General features: G+C 32.8%; 1 protein-coding gene across 5 annotated transcripts in view; it reads left to right on the top strand.

Annotated features, from left to right (window-relative positions):
• LOC128231131 (uncharacterized) overlaps positions 1-18232 on the top strand; it is a 74125-nt gene that overhangs the window by 3989 nt on the left and 51904 nt on the right. For all 5 annotated transcript variants that reach the window (XM_052943559.1, XM_052943561.1, XM_052943558.1 and 2 more), the window contains exons 2-4: positions 369-476; positions 12549-12832; positions 13576-13707. In XM_052943559.1, coding sequence (XP_052799519.1) covers positions 12614-12832; positions 13576-13707 — 351 coding nt within the window. In that variant the 5' untranslated portion in view covers positions 369-476; positions 12549-12613. The remainder of the gene's footprint in view (positions 1-368; positions 477-12548; positions 12833-13575; positions 13708-18232) is intronic.

The following is an 18232-nucleotide window of genomic DNA, read 5'->3' as shown; positions in this document are numbered from 1 at the left end:
CGCTCATTTTTCTTGTGTTGATGCTCTATGAACGCAAATTCCATGAAGCGCTAGCTTATGTACATTTTAAATTCTAAATAATTATTTCTTAAGATTTAAAATTAGCGGACTCTTCAGCGATTGGGTATTTGTTCTTAAAGAAATGTAACCAACAACATATGTTTGTATAAAGGAATAGCTGATATTTGTAACGTTGTATATCATTGGTTAAATCATGTAGTACTAAATCCAATTAATCAAAGGGCAATATTGATATACACAATGACATGATATAACTCATTGCATGTTTTTTCTATATAAAGGGCTGGGCAATTATAAATATTTGCATATAAACAGTTAATTTAAAACATGTTAAATTTTATTTTCAGAAGGGAAAAACAAGAGAGCCAGTGTTTGAACAAAAAGGCGCTAGAATCAACGTTCAGTTTTGAGCACACCTGTTTACTTCCCCTTACTGCAAATATGGAACTAACCAGGTAATCAAGTATTCTTGATAATTCTTAGAACTTTGTAACTATCAAAGGCCTACATGTAGCTGGACCAGTGAGAGTTCTTTCTTGATATGCACTTGCATGTAATCATTACTTTTTTGAAAGTATATAGTGCAGGGCCTTTTACAATATAAGGGGAATACACCCTATTTTTTAATTTAATTTTTTAAATATGGGGAATTTCAGAGGCTATTTTTGGGAATAAAGCAGGGTCTGGCCCTAGGGGAAGTAGAGTATTATAAGGCTACGGTAAGGACGAGTAAAAAGGCTCTGAGATGGGTAATTGACCTTTGAAAGAAGCTTGGTTGAGGAATTCCACAGTGCTGCACTGACTTTGAAATGAGCTTTCAGACATTTAGTTAAAACGGCCCAGTAACATTATTTTTATGTGCATAATTTATTTCATCTTCTAAAATGCCTTTAAAAAATTATTCATTTGTCTTGCACTAGGCTGTCCACACCCAAAAACTGTAACTAAAATTTACTATGTAATGATTTACTTGTTTTAATTGTGGAACAGCATTTAAGTATTGAATATTCAATGAATAAAATTAAGCCAAGTTTTCATTCAGCCTTTGAAATTTCATGCAAATAGTTTCAGTTTCGTTGTTCATTTGGAATCATTAGTGAATTATTAAGGTTATTTCTATGGTTGAGGGATAATTACATCGAGACGTTTTTTTGTAGTTTGAATATAATTGCACAAATTAGACAAGAATAGATTGAAGATTGGCTTAAATAATTTAACAAATTAGTCATATATTTTCGTATAAGTCCAACGTTACATAACTAAGACAATTACATATATAAATGCTTAATGTATGAATTTTTAATAAGATAAATCATTAATCACAATGTTTTAGCTATAATGACATTAAGGGAATGCTATTGTGTCAAAATAAAATATTTACACCTCAACTTCCATTCCTTAAATGAGCTGCCTTTCGGCAATAATGCGTTTATCAATCGATGAACGCAACATCTTCGGATATGTTCGGATTGCAATTTATCCCATAACAATACACATGAAAACTATTGATCTTCTTATTGTTTGTATTCTGTCAGCAGGTCCCGTAATATATAAATCAACATTTTAGAAATTGTTTAGTTATTATATTTTAAACGCATTGTTGCTAAAAGTGTTTCAATTTTATGTTTAAAAGTTATTTCAAGTGGTTGATCTTTTCCCGCGTAATTGTGACGTCATTTGAATAAAATTTTCCTTCGGACTCCACACACTTTGACCAGCCTAATTACGTTGGCATACCCCGATAATGACATCAGCCCCGCAATTCATTCCTTAATTGGAAATGACTTATTTATTGTCATCTACCTAATTTTAAATACAATGTTGTATTAATATTTCCTTACATTTAATGCAGTGCATATTATCGTTTTCTTAAAATTCATTTAAAAACATCGAGGTAACAAACTGGTCCATACTAGATGAGATTCTAAGTGCAAGTCGGCACTCGTCTTTATAAACTGTCTGTTCTGTTCTGTTTTGTTATGTTCTTATTATGTGTGGCAAATATCAGTTTAAAACAGCTATTGTTAAAGTATTTATAAACTGTGTGTTCTGTTCTGTTCTGTTCTTATTATGTGAGGCAAATATTAATTCATAGATCGACGATGCTTTCTAATATTCTTTTCTATGTAACTGTTATGTTATTTCCATCAAATTATATCCATTTAAAGATGATAATATTACAAATATTTGCATCGTAAAATAAACTACCAAAAGTCAATCTTAGTACAAATGAGAAAATTACAGCTATTATAAGTATGACATGTATAAAGTGTTGAAGTTCCTTAACCACTGTCCCTAGAGTGATCAGCCGAATTATTGACCGTCCCAGAAGACAACTGAGTCAGCCTGCCTCGCTCTCTAGGCACTCTAGGTCGGGTAGCTGTTTTATTGATCACTTTGCTACATTTATAATGTGAAATCAATCATTGATTGGTAATAAAGTTGTTCAAGAGCTTCTCAACTGCAATGCTTAAAGTTTTCCGTATGTTTCATATGGGATTTTCTGACAGTTTGTAAACTTCATGTTTGGCACTTTTAACTTAATTATTATCTCTTTGGGACAATGGTACGTAGAATTTCTTTATATATAAATGAGGCATTAAATATTTACATATGCACTCGATATAACCTGATGGTAGAAATGATATTGAATTGTCCCCTATGTTTTAAGCTTGTTGAGATCTGCTTTTCAATGGAAATAGTTGCTGTAGTTATACCCCCCAAAACAAAGTTTAGGGGGGGTATACTGGAATCGGGTTGTCCGTCTGTCCGTCTGTCCGTCCGTTTTTTTTTGTCCGGGATTCATCTTTGTCGTTATTGAACAAATCTTTTTCAAACTTTCAGATATTAATGGCCATGATGTAAACTTGCGCCTCTGTGAAATTGGTACGGGTCACATGACCCTGACCAGAGTTATCTCCCCTTGATGTGTTAAAGTAGGCAAAATAAGCCCTGTCCGGGATTCATCTTTGTTATTATTCAACAAATCTTTATCAAACTTTCAGAAATTAAAGGCCATGTTGTAAACTTTCGCCTCTGTGAATTTGGTACAGGTCACATGACCCTGACTGGAGTTATCTCCCCTTGATGTGTTAAAGTAGGCAAAATAAGCCCTGTCCGGGATTCATCTTTGTTATTATTCAACAAATCTTTATCAAACTTTCAGAAATTAATGGCCATGTTGTAAACTTTCGCCTCTGTGAATTTGGTACAGGTCACATGACCCTGACTGGAGTTATCTCCCCTTGTAGGCAAAATTAGCTTTGTCCGGCCTAACTCCAGGGCAAACAACCTAGACATGGAGGGGTGGGGGGTATTCGTTAGCATATGGCTTACAGTTCTAGTTTAATAATGTTCTCGTCATTGTCATCCGATGTATAATCCGTTTTTGGTGTAAACTTTATTTGAAGTCAAGAGATTTACCCCTGATGGGTTTCTAAAAAGACCAGAATAAAAAAAAACACTTATTCAGTAATGTGTGTACCTGTATTACCAATATAAGAATACTTAAAATTCCTGAATTCTTGCAAGTAATTGAATCAAGGGGCTATCATTATAGCATTAACACATTTTTGCAATGTATTTTCTCATCCTGATAAAAGATGTATAAATGTATATTGGGTGCCATCAACACTATGTTAGGCAATGGGGTATACGTTTTTGATGTTTAAGACATTAAAGGCATTTTTTTGATAATAGTAAACAGTTGTGATAATTAATGGTAATGATTTCCCAATAAACAAATTAGTATTGTGGATATCTTGCTTAGATGTTAATTATAAGCCTCTTTTAGCAATTAAAACTTTTTAAATGTGAGAATGATCGCTTAATACTTATATGAAATCAGAAATGTTGGATTAAATGTTTGAAACTTACGGTAGGTTAAGTTTTCTAAGATTTGAATGGTTTTAGAACTTTGGCTTTGTGCAAATTGTATTTTCAGTTCATTCTTGCAATGCATGGGAAATAATATTTATAATGTTTAAGTTTCATAAATCACTGAATCATTAATACTTTTTATTAAGAAGTGTATCGCTATTTCTCTAATAAGAAAGGATTTGTTTAATATACTTCAAAAATATTTTTATTTTTTTACGGATCCGACTGATAAATTTGTAAGTTTTGGACACCTGGCACCCCATATTATTTTTGTGTTTTTTAAAGAGTTTTTTGTGTAGAAAATGTTAAAAAATATTTAACAAAATCGAAAAATTGACATTAGTACTACTGCAGTAAGGGCATAATTGTTAGTTACATAGTCAGCATGCATAATCTTAAAAAAGACACAATTATGATATAGGATCACCATTACATCAAATTTTAACACTAAAAGGACTATATTTCTACATTCATGCTTATTAATGTGGGTTAGGTCACATTCCTTAAAAAAGGCCACCTAAAAAATTTATGTTTCATTTTTTGAAATTACTGTCAATTTTATGGTTTATAGGTTTCCTTAAATTCCATTTTTTCCACCAAAAAATTGACAACATGACAAAAAATGTTTTCTTAAATTAGAGCCATTTAAGTGTCATAAAACGACGTAATAGCATGTATATCAAATATGTCTGCTAGCGCTTGTTCCAATTTTTCTTTGCCAAAGTCTGAAGGAATAAAAAAGTTTGGTGTGGGCTTACTGATTAAATGCTTAACCTTTTTTTGCAAAATGTTGTCCTCTGTGCCAGCTTCTTTCCACATTTTTTTGTCTGGTTCTATTTTCTACTGGCAACATTACTGTGAGTATTTATAGCCACTTTTTTACCAGTCATGGCCAAAGTTGCCAAATACCATAAGCGCGTCAATGCTATTATAAAAGGAACTTAAATACTCTCTTGTTTACAGGACATGCTCTTATTTGATCACTTCTTTATCAGCGATAAAATTAGAACACCCCCCTGGTTTGATTTCGATACTGTTTCAGACTTCGAGGTTGTTATTGCTTTGAGTAGGGGAATAAAGCATAATCCTTTAGTATAATTTAGATGGATTATGTAATTTTGTTTTATATTGCATATTAAGGAAGCAGGTCATCTGTAGCTTACAAAACGGAAAAAATTGCTGGGCCAATGCCATGATTATAAGATTTTCTGTTTTTAAGTTGAAAGAAATTATTTTATTAAATGGTGTTGACTATCTTCTTCGGAGAAGATTATTAGCTTAAGAAAAAAAGGAGAGTGACCGTTATTGACATTATAAAAAACCTTGGTGTCTTATAGTCAACAGTGTTGTTTTGCAAAAGCTTTAAAACTTTAAACTGTTGTAGATATTTAAATGAAACTTGGTATATATGTTGCCAGAGTCAATACACTTATGTATAGCAAGGCCCATAACTCGATCTGGCTTTAATAATTTAAGAGTGATGCCCCTTGTTTGTTTTATTATATGTTTTGTGTAGGAAAGAAATATTTCATGAGTTTAAGTAGTGGCAAAAAGAAGACTTAAAAAGGACCATAACTCTGGTTTAATAATTTATGATAAAAAGTGAAGCCAGTGACTTGTTTGTTTTATTAAATGTTTTGTGTAGGAAACACCAGTTAAAGTAGCGACAAAAATAAGGCTTGAAAGCCCAAAGTAATTGCCCACTATGGAATTTAATTTGAAGATATTTTATTGCATGATGATAACTATAATGAAGATTTAACAACAACAAAAAAGTGCAATGTATCAAATCTTGCATTCATATAAAATGACAATCGTCGATCATGGAAAGGGATTGGGCCAGGAGTTTTTCAAACATAGGTTACGGCCCCTTCCCACTATGGAATGTACCTAGTACTTAGTTGAAAAATCAAACTTCACCAATGAGCAATTACGGCACCATCACCAACAATGATAATGTACTCAAGGTCTTTTTCTAGGCATAAAGTGAATTGGTACCCTGTGAATTTTATTTTTTGGCGCTTAAACCATATCTATAACATTTGGTTAAAATGCCAAATAAATAATGAAAATGTAAGAAGTTTAACCTTTTAAAAATTGCAAATTTTGAGTAAGGCCAGAGTTTTTAAATCTTTAGATTTACGGGAGCGCCGTACCTAAATATTGCAAAACCCAAATAAAAATAAAATTCATTTTCGTAGTTTTATTTTTATTTTTTCCGACGAACGTTGCTCCAAGGTTAAGAAAAAAATAAAATAAGTGTTCTATAACCCATATCTCAGAACCAACTGGTGTACCAATTGTCATTCATTATCGGTCTTTTTACTGCACAAATCACGTAAACCAGTCGGAAATACGCGGGGAAACAGAACAGGTACCCGTTACCATAACAACGTCCTGTCAAAAGTGAAAGTACTTTTTGTCATACCCCATATTTCTCACAATTTCTGCAGCTATATAGAAATGTTTTACTACAAAAACGTTCCGATGTTTATGTTTCATTCTTTAAATCAAACCGTGGTGAACTTAGAGCGTGTTTATTGTGATTTTTTTGTAGATTCAGTATGTTGTTCGCGTTTCGTGGAATGATTGCGAAACTTCCGGTCAAAATAAGGAGACAGAAATTCGTGGGTTGTATTGTCTATTAAAAAGTCGTTGGCGCACGTCGTATATTAACAAGGATGAATTGGATTACAGCGCAAAAATGTATAGCTTCTGACAAAAACAAACTGCAAAATGATATCGTGTTCATCATAGTCAAAATATCCTTGTCTGAATTTGACTCTGGGGAGCATTGAATACACTGCTTCACGATCACATATTTGAAGAGAAAAACACAAGGTATCGTGATATTCGTAGTTGTTAATTAGTTTAATAATGATTTAGAATTTAAATCGTTATAGAATACTTAAAATGATGTAATAATAACATAGTGTGTGTTTCCGATAAAACAGAAAAAATCTGAACGTAAGATATCTGGCGGTCAGTGCAAGAAGTCAAACTTATATGTTGCTTATTGCCAACGGGCAAAGCTGGAATTAGAAGGATATTTTTCAGGACTGATTCTAAAATCAGTTCTTAGACCTGGTATTTTGAAACATATAACACTTGTAAAATTTATCTTAATGCTCCCGAATTTTCTTTGGTGAAGTACATAAATGTAGATTTTGACTGTCTGTGTATCCGTAAGCCCTGTCAAACTTTGAAGTGAAGAGGAATTTCCATCAGGGCTTCTACTTTTTTTGGTTATATTTTCTATATAAAAAAAACACATCACGGTAAATTGTCACGGTGCTATTTATTTAAAGACAGAAAAACACATTTGACCTTATTATACCGTGTCTGAAACTTTGTTCAATGTTTGATTACTTAAAATGGAAAGGATATGCTTATATTGTGGGCAAAAGGTTAGAATTGGCCATTTAAACTTCTTTATTACACTGACATGTTTCATAAAATCCATGGGTTGATAATATATGCACCTCATATGCATAGAACAAATATATACAATTAATTTCAATGAGCGCTTGAACTCACAGTGTTGAGGTCAATATTTTCAGTCATTAAAAGGATCTTTTAATTATGATTTTGAAACTTTGTGGTGATCTATCACCCTTTTTTCAGCCTATGAAATAGCTGACACAAGTAAGGTGTGTTTTGTCTTCAGGATATAAGATTTAAAAAATAAAAAAAATCGGAGAAAAATCCGTTTTATTTTTATTTATTTCTCCTTTGGGACATTTTATGGATTTTATTTTTATTTTTATTTCCTCCTCCTTACCCAACTTTTTGAAAAATCTCCCGTAAATCTAAAGATAAAAAAACTCTGGCCTAAAATAGAAAAGATTTTTTAAGAATTCAGCCATTCCAAGGAAAGTGTCAGAATATCTGACCAGTCAATGCCTAGAAAATGGCTTGTTTCGGTACAAATTTAAACTTTGTTTTCACATAATATGATGATTTAAGGCTGAGGTAATCGAAGGACAATTTGATGATCAGTGAGACTGAGGTAATCAAAGGACACTTTATACGGTCAATCACTTCCAATTGATAAAACTCAGCCAGACAGCTAATAAATAAAGTGACCATTGCATAGCCCAGTATGATATGTTGACCTTATACTGGCACGGTGCCGTCACAACGTAAAATATACTGGCACATGATATATAAAAGTACTACCGTTTTGAATTGGCAAACTTTCCATGACATGATAAGCATTTTGGCACTGGAAATTTGTTGTGGCGCATTTAAATCATCTCGAATATATTTTGATTTTATTATTACAAATAAAAATGATGAAATTATGTTGGAGAAATTCTACAGTTGTGATACCCAATTTTGACCTTTCGAGGATAGTAATACTACCAAATTAGCACAGTCTGCTTTAAAATTGTGTCTTATTTTTTTCCCTAATCTTAACCAAACTTGACCACAAAATTGTATATAATTATATATATAATTGGCACAATGTCTTGGATAGGTTTGAAAACCAATCAATTTGCCTCGATCAGACATTCTAGATTGTGACCTTTCATTGTTTTGTAATTGCTGAATGGCTTTTGGGATGGGTATAATATAATTTGTATGTTGATTTATTTGTAATTTCATAAATTATTACTTGAAACATTTTTTTTTTACTTTATTTTTTTCAACAGTAGCCTAAATTGAAGTCATTTAACTGGTTAATCATTGGGAAAAAACCTTGCAATCATGAGCATTGATTTTGTCAGGGATCAAGGACTTGGGACGCTGCCAGAAATAGGGTAGGTCAAAACAGTAAAGACGTAGAACAGCTGATCGAGAAATTAAACACAAGAAAATCATAATATTGACGGTTCTCTCAGTGCAAGGAGCTAGAGATAAGTTTAGAAGTTTGAAAAGAAATTTGATGTTACGATTTTTATGGTCGTTGATTGAAGCTTTTATCTAATAGTATTAAATGGTAGTTTTGGTGGACATTTAAATTGCTTGGTGAAGGAGAATAACAAGGGCAGATTTTCATTATTTTTGAAAGGTAAATGTTTTATTATGATTTATTTTGTTGTTTTGTATAGTCATTAAAACTAAAGTTTTGCATGAAGTTATAACAGTAGAAACTGGTGTTTTGAAAGAAATTTGGCAAAGGCATCATAATTAAAGACATTTACGCATAGAGATTTTTTCAGACAAATTTGCCTTTAATAGTAATTCTTATTTGCCCAATCTTTACCTATGATTTTTTTGCAAGATTTTGGCAAGCTATTTGCAAAGTTGCGTCACCTCAATATCGTGAAAATTCTCAAGTCATTTAAAGCTGAACCTCTACTCATTTGCATCATAACGATTCATTATAATTTCAATGTATCGATGGTTTAGACTTTTTTAAATCGTACTTTCTCATAGAATGTGTTATTTGTTTTGTCAATAATTCCAAGAGAAGTAATACTTTATTTCTACAGCATTTTTTAAAACAACAACAATCAGTTGTTCTCTCAACTTTTTATTTGCTGTAGAATAATTAAAAAATATTTTGGAATCTTGACAAAAGTTTTTAATCAACATATTCATCGGGAGAATGCACTTTTAAAAAGTGCTTAACTTTTTTTTATACTTTTGATGCTATGTGGTAAAATGAGTTGAGAATTAGAGTTGACTGGGGTATTTTAGTGACATTCGCATTGATGGATTGGGCCAAATAATGAATTCCGCTTTTTTTTTTTGTACTGTTCAAAATGCCATTCAAATTCATTGTTCAATGTTTTGTACAATGATACTTCTTTTTAAAACAATTTTCCATTCTAGAAATAACAGCAGCTTACAAAATGTCCCAGACAAATTGGCCGTAAATTGATTTGTTTTGTTAAGGATGTCATTAAAAGTTTCATCGGTGACAACACTGCTATCGTTGGGGGCCTGCATTTCATTGTATTGATCAGTAGGGGTGATTTTAAGACGTAGTTGGTTTATAGTCCTTGCTTTTGTTCTGAAAGTGAGAAAAAAATTGGAACAGATTGATGCGCATATTATTGATATGTTATTTTCTGTGACAACGTAGCAGAACATGATAATGATATGTTTTGTGCAGAAATGATATCCAGAAATGATATTTAATTGGTGCAGAAATGATATTGATTTTGCAGAAATGATATCCATGGTGCATAAATAATATCATTGGATTATGCATAATATAATATAATTATGATATATCCATTGTGCAGAAATGATAATTATCAATGATGCAGAAATCTAAACATGCATGTGGTGCAGAAATGATATTTGTGGTGCAGAAAGATATCTGTGGTGTAGAAATGATATCTGTGGTGCAGAAATTTAATGATGCATGTGATGCATAAATTATATGTGGTCAGCCGAAATGATATATGTGGTGCAGAAATGATATCTGTGGTGCAGAAATGATAACTGTGGTGCAGAAATGATAACTGTGGTGATGAAATGATATCTTATAATGGTGCTTTACTGTTTGCATCTTGACCAATCTTTGCTATGGTGTTATCGTCATAATATTTCAGAAAAGTTTGATAGTTAGTTAGTCACTCATGAGTTATATAACCTTTGAATAATCAAAATTTGATCAAAATCTCTGTTTTCCATTAAATATCCCATCCCTGTCAATCTTTACCAAACTTGGTTAAAAAGTGTATATAAGCATAATGTTTAGCAAAGATTGATCAAGCCTGCAAGATTTAATAGTATGCAATGGTCCTTTAATTGAATTGTTTGGGACCCAAACTTGAGCATGCATTGTTTACCTATTAATAAAATAAGTCTAGGATCACCAAACTTTGGAAAATTTTGAATGGGTATATTATTAATGATAAACTAATAACCAGTGAAAGATTACCAAAGTCATTCCAGAGTTGTGGCCCTTGAATTGCCAATTTGTTACAAAATCAGAACTGCCTGCTTTAAAATTGTGATTTATTTTATCCAAATCTTATCCAAACTTGACTAAAATGTATATTGGCACAATGTCTTGGATATATTTGAAAACCATTCAATTTGCCTCAGACACTCTGGATTGTGGCCTCTCAATTTTTGGTGATTGCTCGCTCTTGGGATGGGCTTTTAACTATTGTTTCTCATGGCGCTCTTAGAATTTTGTTCATGATTTTTGTAAATGAAAAGCAAGACTTCACATGACTGATGAGTTGGTACTATTTTAACTGTGAATATTTTGGTAAGTAATTTGTTCATATGATACTTGACAGTCCTGAAGTCGCTCAAATAATCTACAAGTAGATAGATAGACGTCTTTAGTTGTCATTATCAGCATGACGATGACAGCCTTTTAAGTTTTGCGAGGCACACAAAGTATTTTTGGAGAGATTTTATCTTCTGCTCCTTTTGTTCGAACTTTAAAGCACTCTATCTTGGTTCATTGAAGATCAATTATTTCTACACGGTGAAATATTTATATACAAATTCTACTTAGCTTTATGATATATTTAAGGTTTCACAAACTGAAAATGGTTTTCAAGTACATTCTTAAACAAAGTTACAATTTATGCATTAAGATAATGCACATTATCAAGGAATATGAAAGTAAATTATGTTTCGAGTATTAAACATGGAAATATTTGAATGATCATATCTGATAAAGGGATCGTAAAGGCAGAGAATTATGCAAATTGGACTTTTTGTACGGTGAAGGTCAGCTTATGTTTTGGTTTTCAATAATGGATGATTAATGACATGAAGGTCCGGGACTGCTATGTTGGGTCATTCATTGAAAGGTCAGATTATTTTCTTACGATTTCAGGGTTATAAATGGGTTGTTTTGTAATCAGTAGGAAAGAAAAATGGTGGTAGTATTTGAATATACTTGTTGGCTCAGCTATCATCAAGTTGTCTTGTTTAGTGTTAATGATATATGATCTTTTGTATCTGACAAATAATTTTGTCTTCTGAATTTATATGTAATTCAGGTATAGTGTATACCACTTTTTTAAAATATGATTGTTAAGAAGACAGCTATGAATCATGCTTAAGGTAGAGAAACTTAAGTTTTGATGTCCAGCTTGAGATTTCATAAGACTGTGAGTGCCCCAAATCCTATTAGCTGACACCTTAAAGTATACCGCTATACCAACTTACCAATGAAAAGGCTGAGGTAGATTTGTTGGTATTGGTGGCGAATTTGTGGTTTAGTGGTAACACACTTAACTTTTAATCCAGGGGTTGCAGGTTTGATTCCCCATAGCACCACTAACAAATGCTTATAATTAAATCTCCTTTTGGGAGGGACATTAAATGGAGGTCCCGTGAGACAGTAATAAACACTGGTGCATGTTAAAGAACCAGCTGGTAACTAAATTAACAAGGGTTACATTCTGTCTGTGCATATGCTCCAAAACACCTTAAATGACTAACAATCTTATCAGAGCACTCGCTGAATGGTCAAGGCCCGAGTGCGAGTTTAAATAAGCTTACACACCACCATGTTGGTATCTGTATGTGCCTCTCACTAAATAGGTTGTTGGTTTGAGCCTCTTCATTGGAAATAACTTAGAGACAAAAGTACTGTTTTATACCCTGAAAACAGACTTTGAAACAGCTAACTCACCTTCTTAGGGTAGTAGTTTTTTAAAAAAAAAATAGACACAGACTGTGCAAGATTAAATTGCTAAATATTTGATTGTTTGTTTCAGGTTTCAACGTCGGGGTAGGACAGAAGCTCGACATCTGTGGTTATGCATGCCCTCCTGACAGCAAAATGCCAGAGAATCCAAACGTCGACCAGGACATTGACGGTTTCTATGGTAACAACATTACCATGGCAACCGCTTCAAACACAAATGCCAACGCCCGAAGACAGGGCGGGCAGGGGGTCCCAAGGGTGTCGTCTGCTGGTTTGCAGTATTACGACATCGCCACGCAACTGCTTGGGAAGAAAGGGTCGGATTTGGAAGAATTGTTCATTGCTGCAGCCCGAGTGAGTAATGATATAAAGATTAGTAGCTCTATATATATATATGATTTTTGTTGGTGTCTAAATAACAAAGCGAAATATTTGCAGAGTTCAATATTTAGGTGCCTTGTATTGTCCTGTTTCTGATACAAAACAGCACCTAAACCAGATTCGAACTGTAGGTTCGCAGGATAAATGGATTGGTATGATCTGCAAAGGCCAGTTCAGGAGCAGTAATCAATTCAATAGCGTTGTCTGCTATTTTTGAGAAGTAAAAATTTTACTAGGTTTATATTCTTAAAATGAAAAAAAAATGGTAGATTACAAACAATCAAGTTTCACCTTGATTGCCTTTTTGTGTCGCCTGCAAAGCATGGCAGACAAAGGAATTAATGTGCAGTGTCTTTGTCCGTGGCAAAGGCATTTAGCACTTTCATTTTCGATCAATAACTTTTGTATGACCTGTTTGATAGAGTCATCAAACTTGGTATGCACGTTGGTCACGGTCATTAGATGGCTGATATTGAATTTATGATTAAGGTTATCATGACCTTTACTAGAAAATGTATCACATCTGATTCTCGGAATTCTAGATTTCCTGGCAAATAGGTTTTCAAGAGTGTCATCTTTGCTTTGTGATTTAGCAAGCAGCATGTTTTCATGATATGAATAGTTGTACATTCGTTTTGTTCTCGCAAGAAGCATTTATACAAAAATTACACAAAGTTACTATTTATTTCTTTTAAAATAATCCATCTCAATTCCAGGATGGGGTTTACGAGCGGATAGAGAATTTCCTACAGAGGAACCGTATGGAGTATGTGGTCAGTATTGATGTTAAAGACAAGAAAACAGGGAATACTCCACTCATATGGGCTGCCAAGAGGGGACATGCAAAGGTAAGCTTATACTAATTTTTACTTGGCTGATATTTGAGTGCATTTGCTGGCTTAAAAAGTAGTTATGTGTATTTTGAAACAATTAATGCTTAAGATAGACCAAACTGATGTTTATAAGTGGGCCCGACTTTACCTGACTATTTATGTTAGGTTTCATAGCTCTTTTCGCTATCTTTCCTTGGAAAAGCTGTATGATTTTTTTGTTAAAATAATTTGAGAAATACAAGTGTGTTCTAATATGCCCTCAGCGTGATTAATAAACAAGCAAATGAAGTGCACATTTAAAAAAAAAAAAAAAAAATAACAGACAGCGCTGGCTGGCCAGTTACTCAAGATTTGATCCAGTTTTACAAATATTAATTTGCAATTAATAAACAACGAAATTGATGAAAAGGTTCAGTAGTTATCTATTTGCTTCAATATTTAAGTAAAGTAGACCCTAAAGTTTATATTTCTAAATTTTCACCTTCAAATTACTTTGTTTCCCTATTTGTCACTTGAAAGCCTGCAAATGGGGATACATTAGGAAGGAATCTCAGACCTACTGGGATATAGACTGGCACTTATATCACTTATGACCTACTTACTGTAAGGAGTAAATGATAGTTGTAAATAAATTTGTACCAATCATTCGTAATAATGATGGCGAGGATCAAATATAATCAAATGATTGTCGATGGGTGATGCCAAAAATCAGCGATATAAATCAACTATGATCATAATTGATTGATTTTCATCGACTGTACGTTGTTAATTTTACTTAACCACTATAAAATACATGTGTCAGTTATCATTTGTTGAATTATAACATGGTAATTATATCCAAATTGATGGCATGAACGTTCACGTAATTAATCACTCTTTGAATTATTAAATCTTCTGTCATTCCATGACTTGTGCTAATAAAATACTACTTTAATGCGTAGAAGTAGTTGAAATAAACATAGATAATATTGTCATACCAATATTTAGCTCTGTATTACAGTCTCGATTATTTCCGATTTTGTAATTGATAATAGTTGTCCATTTTGTTTCAATCATCGATTACGAAATTTGTTAATTACTTGTAGAGTAAATTAAAGGAGTAAAATTGTGAGTGAAATGCATATTCTTAAACCAGAAACTTAACATTCTATTTATTGTAAATATTTTCTAAAACTGCATTGTAATTGTATAGAACATTTTAAGTTGTGCGCTGTCAAAAGTGCAACGTAATATTGCCCTATACAAAGGCGTGTCACAGTTTTGTTATCGAATCCATCTTAATAGATATATTGAATATCCGTGTATTGAAAGTTTCGAACATTTAATTCAGGGCAATGTCCCTTAAGTGGTACTTGTATTTTAAATATGCAGTTAAGTTTACTGGATTAAAATGGCCATGAAAATAATAGTACCATTTGCATACCGATTGTTAACAAAACGTAGAAAAAGCTGTTACAAGAACTTTGACTTTTCAGCCGATTTAAAACATCTTGGATTTCAAAGTTAATGTTTTTGTTACAAAAGGTCAAAATACTTCAGATAAATTAAATTTTATTATTGTTTTTGATCTCATTGAAGTCACTGTCCGATTGCCGATTGACCATTAAGCTTTGTAATTGGTGGAATTGCAATTTTCATGCAATTTTAATGACCAAAATTTTATTGCTTACAATTTATATGATACTATGCTGAGCACACCCAGCAAATTCCATCATATATATATAATAGCAACAACCATTAATAATGTTAAATAACTAGAAAAAGTTCTTTTTAAACTGATTTGCGGATTGGATAATGATTTAAACAATTTTGGTAAGATCTCATTATTTGGACAAAATTGTTAATTTTTAAAAAGAATAATGCAATCTGAAATAAATTTGTCGGGTTTTTTTTAGATCTCAATTTTTGGGCAGATTTTTTTCTGATGATTTTCTTTCATTTAGCCATCAAATTTTTTTTATGTCACTACAAAGTATATGATATTGTTAGACATTATCTGTAAACAAGTTTACTTAATTTAGCACGGGGTTATTCGACGTCCTCAAGTTACACTTCATTGACCTTCCTCTGAATTTCTTTGTTGTCAATCATTATGATGCAAATTTGAAACATACTGCAGACTCATTTTCCAAATCAAACAAACAAAACATGGATTCATTTAGTCACAGTACCAGAAATTCAAATTATAATGTTCCATATGTCATGTAAGGGGGATTTAAATACGAAAATCAATCGATAGAGTTCAATAGAATGATCAGCTGGTTTCTTTCTCCTCTCTGGCTTGTTGCCATCTCTTTGTCCATTCTACCCCCTCGCGACTGTTGTGTCACTGATAAACTCTCACGTATATTTACTTATCAAAAGTAAACTCAGTAATTGGGCTGAATTATTGTCAATATTATTAAACTCCCAATGAAAGAAGAACTGAAACGATTCCAGCTCGTTGTTGATAGTTGTGGTTTTTATTCAGGACGTTGTGGCTTTCTGTACTGTTTATTCTGCCTCTGAAAGCTTTTAGGCATCTTTTGTCCCACAAAGATTCGACTTAAAGCCAGTTAAGACCCATAAATTATAATTTAATTAATTCAAAACGAATAGCAAAACTATCCCCACCCCCTTAACCTTGTTTCCTGGAGATGAAAGTAAAGTGTCATTTAAAAAAACAACACATTTTAAATACATTTATTTAAGGAATGGACAGTAAATAAGAGTTTATTCCTGTAACTTATAAAGTAAGTAGTTAATTATAAAGAATGTCCGTATGAATGGTTATGCAGTCATGTAGGCCAATAAGGAAAATTGAGTGCACAAAATACTTGTCTCTAATTGGCTTATGTTTTAAGCAATGAACTTTAATCTGGATTTTAAGTCAAATACTTGGTCCTTAAATAGATTAAATTAAAATAATTTGGATCCCTAATGGCTCACTTTTCTTAAGGATCTCGCACATAAACTAAATGCAAGTCAAAAATTGTTCCAGCATAATCAATACATGATCAAAAGTTGAGTCTTATATTTTGATTAACATCATACATTGATTTTAAGGGGTAGCAGTAGGTTGTCAAAATGTCTACTTGGCATCGCCCTAACTTTGTGGTTTACCTACATGTAACTCTTGCAAAGATTTTGACCCTCTATGATTTACCCATTAAATACTGTTTGTCTTTTTAATAATTGCAAGGTAAGCTTTAAATGTTTCAATGTCCAAATAATGTTTACTATTAGTTAATTATGAACATTTGTTTTCTTTTCTGAATAATGAAACCAAAAACATTGTTTGATATGAAAATAAATATACAAATATGGCCTTGATTGCTTAGTACATGCTTTTTAACTGCATGATGTTCATTCGGACTGGCACTTATAAGTCCATGTTAAAAGCCGCTTCAGTGTCTAGGACGATTTTTGTTTTGGCAACTCAACGCGTTGTTAAGGGAACAAATTGAATGTCCAAATGTTAATTAAAAGAAAATCCTTGAATTCGAATTATTGTGGCTAACTTGCACTTAAATCAAGTCATAAATTTGGGATTGTTTGTTCTTTTAATAAGTCATTTGTCAGTATTTTGAGACTAGAAAACAACTAATGTATTCACAATAATGTTTAATAATATTTTCATGCATATTTATGTGCAAAATGCTGGAAATAAGTTTAACATAATTTTGAGAATGTAAGTACATATGTTACACTGTAACACAGTCTGCATGGATTATTCACTATATTTAACTAAGACAATTCCATAATATACAGCTAAAATATAAAAGATCTGTTCATAATATTATAGTCCATATCACAGTACGAAAGACACAAATTCTATTCACATATAATTATCTGTCCATTTCATTCACTCTAAGCATGAAACCAGGGACCACTATCTCAGCTTTACCATAAACATGCTGATAAAATTTGATCCTTATAGAATTTCCTTAAATGAAAAATTTATAGTTTTGTTTTTTGATTTTTGATATCTGGGGATATTTGCCCCCTGCTGGACGATCAAGTTTCCGTTTTGGGACAGTGATTCTTGGTATTGGAGGTCCATTGGGCTGTCCATCGTGAAAGTCATATGGCTGAACTCCTGCTAACTTCTGTACCACAGGGTTGCTGGCAATAGCGGGGTAATCTTGGGTAAGATTTACTTGCCCGTGGTTCTTTCATCAGCGTGCAACCTGCACTTGACCAGTGATGCCTGTGAAAGCATCACGTTTTAAATCCATATCGGCTAGCGACGCCCACTTGGCTGGGGTCATAGATACAAATACGACGTATCTCCATCGACCAGGGTTCTCTCTTCCCTCGAGAGGCTGGGCATTATCGTGAACCAACCTGGAGTCCCAGAGAACCAGTCCGCCTTTTGGCATAGGCACTCTCACAATTTTGCATCCATTTTTCTGAAAGTATTTCACCTGAGTCTTGTTAAGTTTGAAGAACTTTTTTTCTATGGATACTTGTGCGGCTTTGGGATTTTCCCGTAAGAATTTCTCAAACACGTTATGGGAGTTTTCCATGACCTGTAGGGTCCAGTCGTCATGACACGCCT

The sequence above is a fragment of the Mya arenaria genome, chromosome 4 (assembly GCF_026914265.1).
Source record: "Mya arenaria isolate MELC-2E11 chromosome 4, ASM2691426v1".
Lineage (NCBI taxonomy): Eukaryota > Metazoa > Mollusca > Bivalvia > Myida > Myidae > Mya > Mya arenaria.
This window is presented reverse-complemented; position numbering and strand designations above follow the sequence as displayed.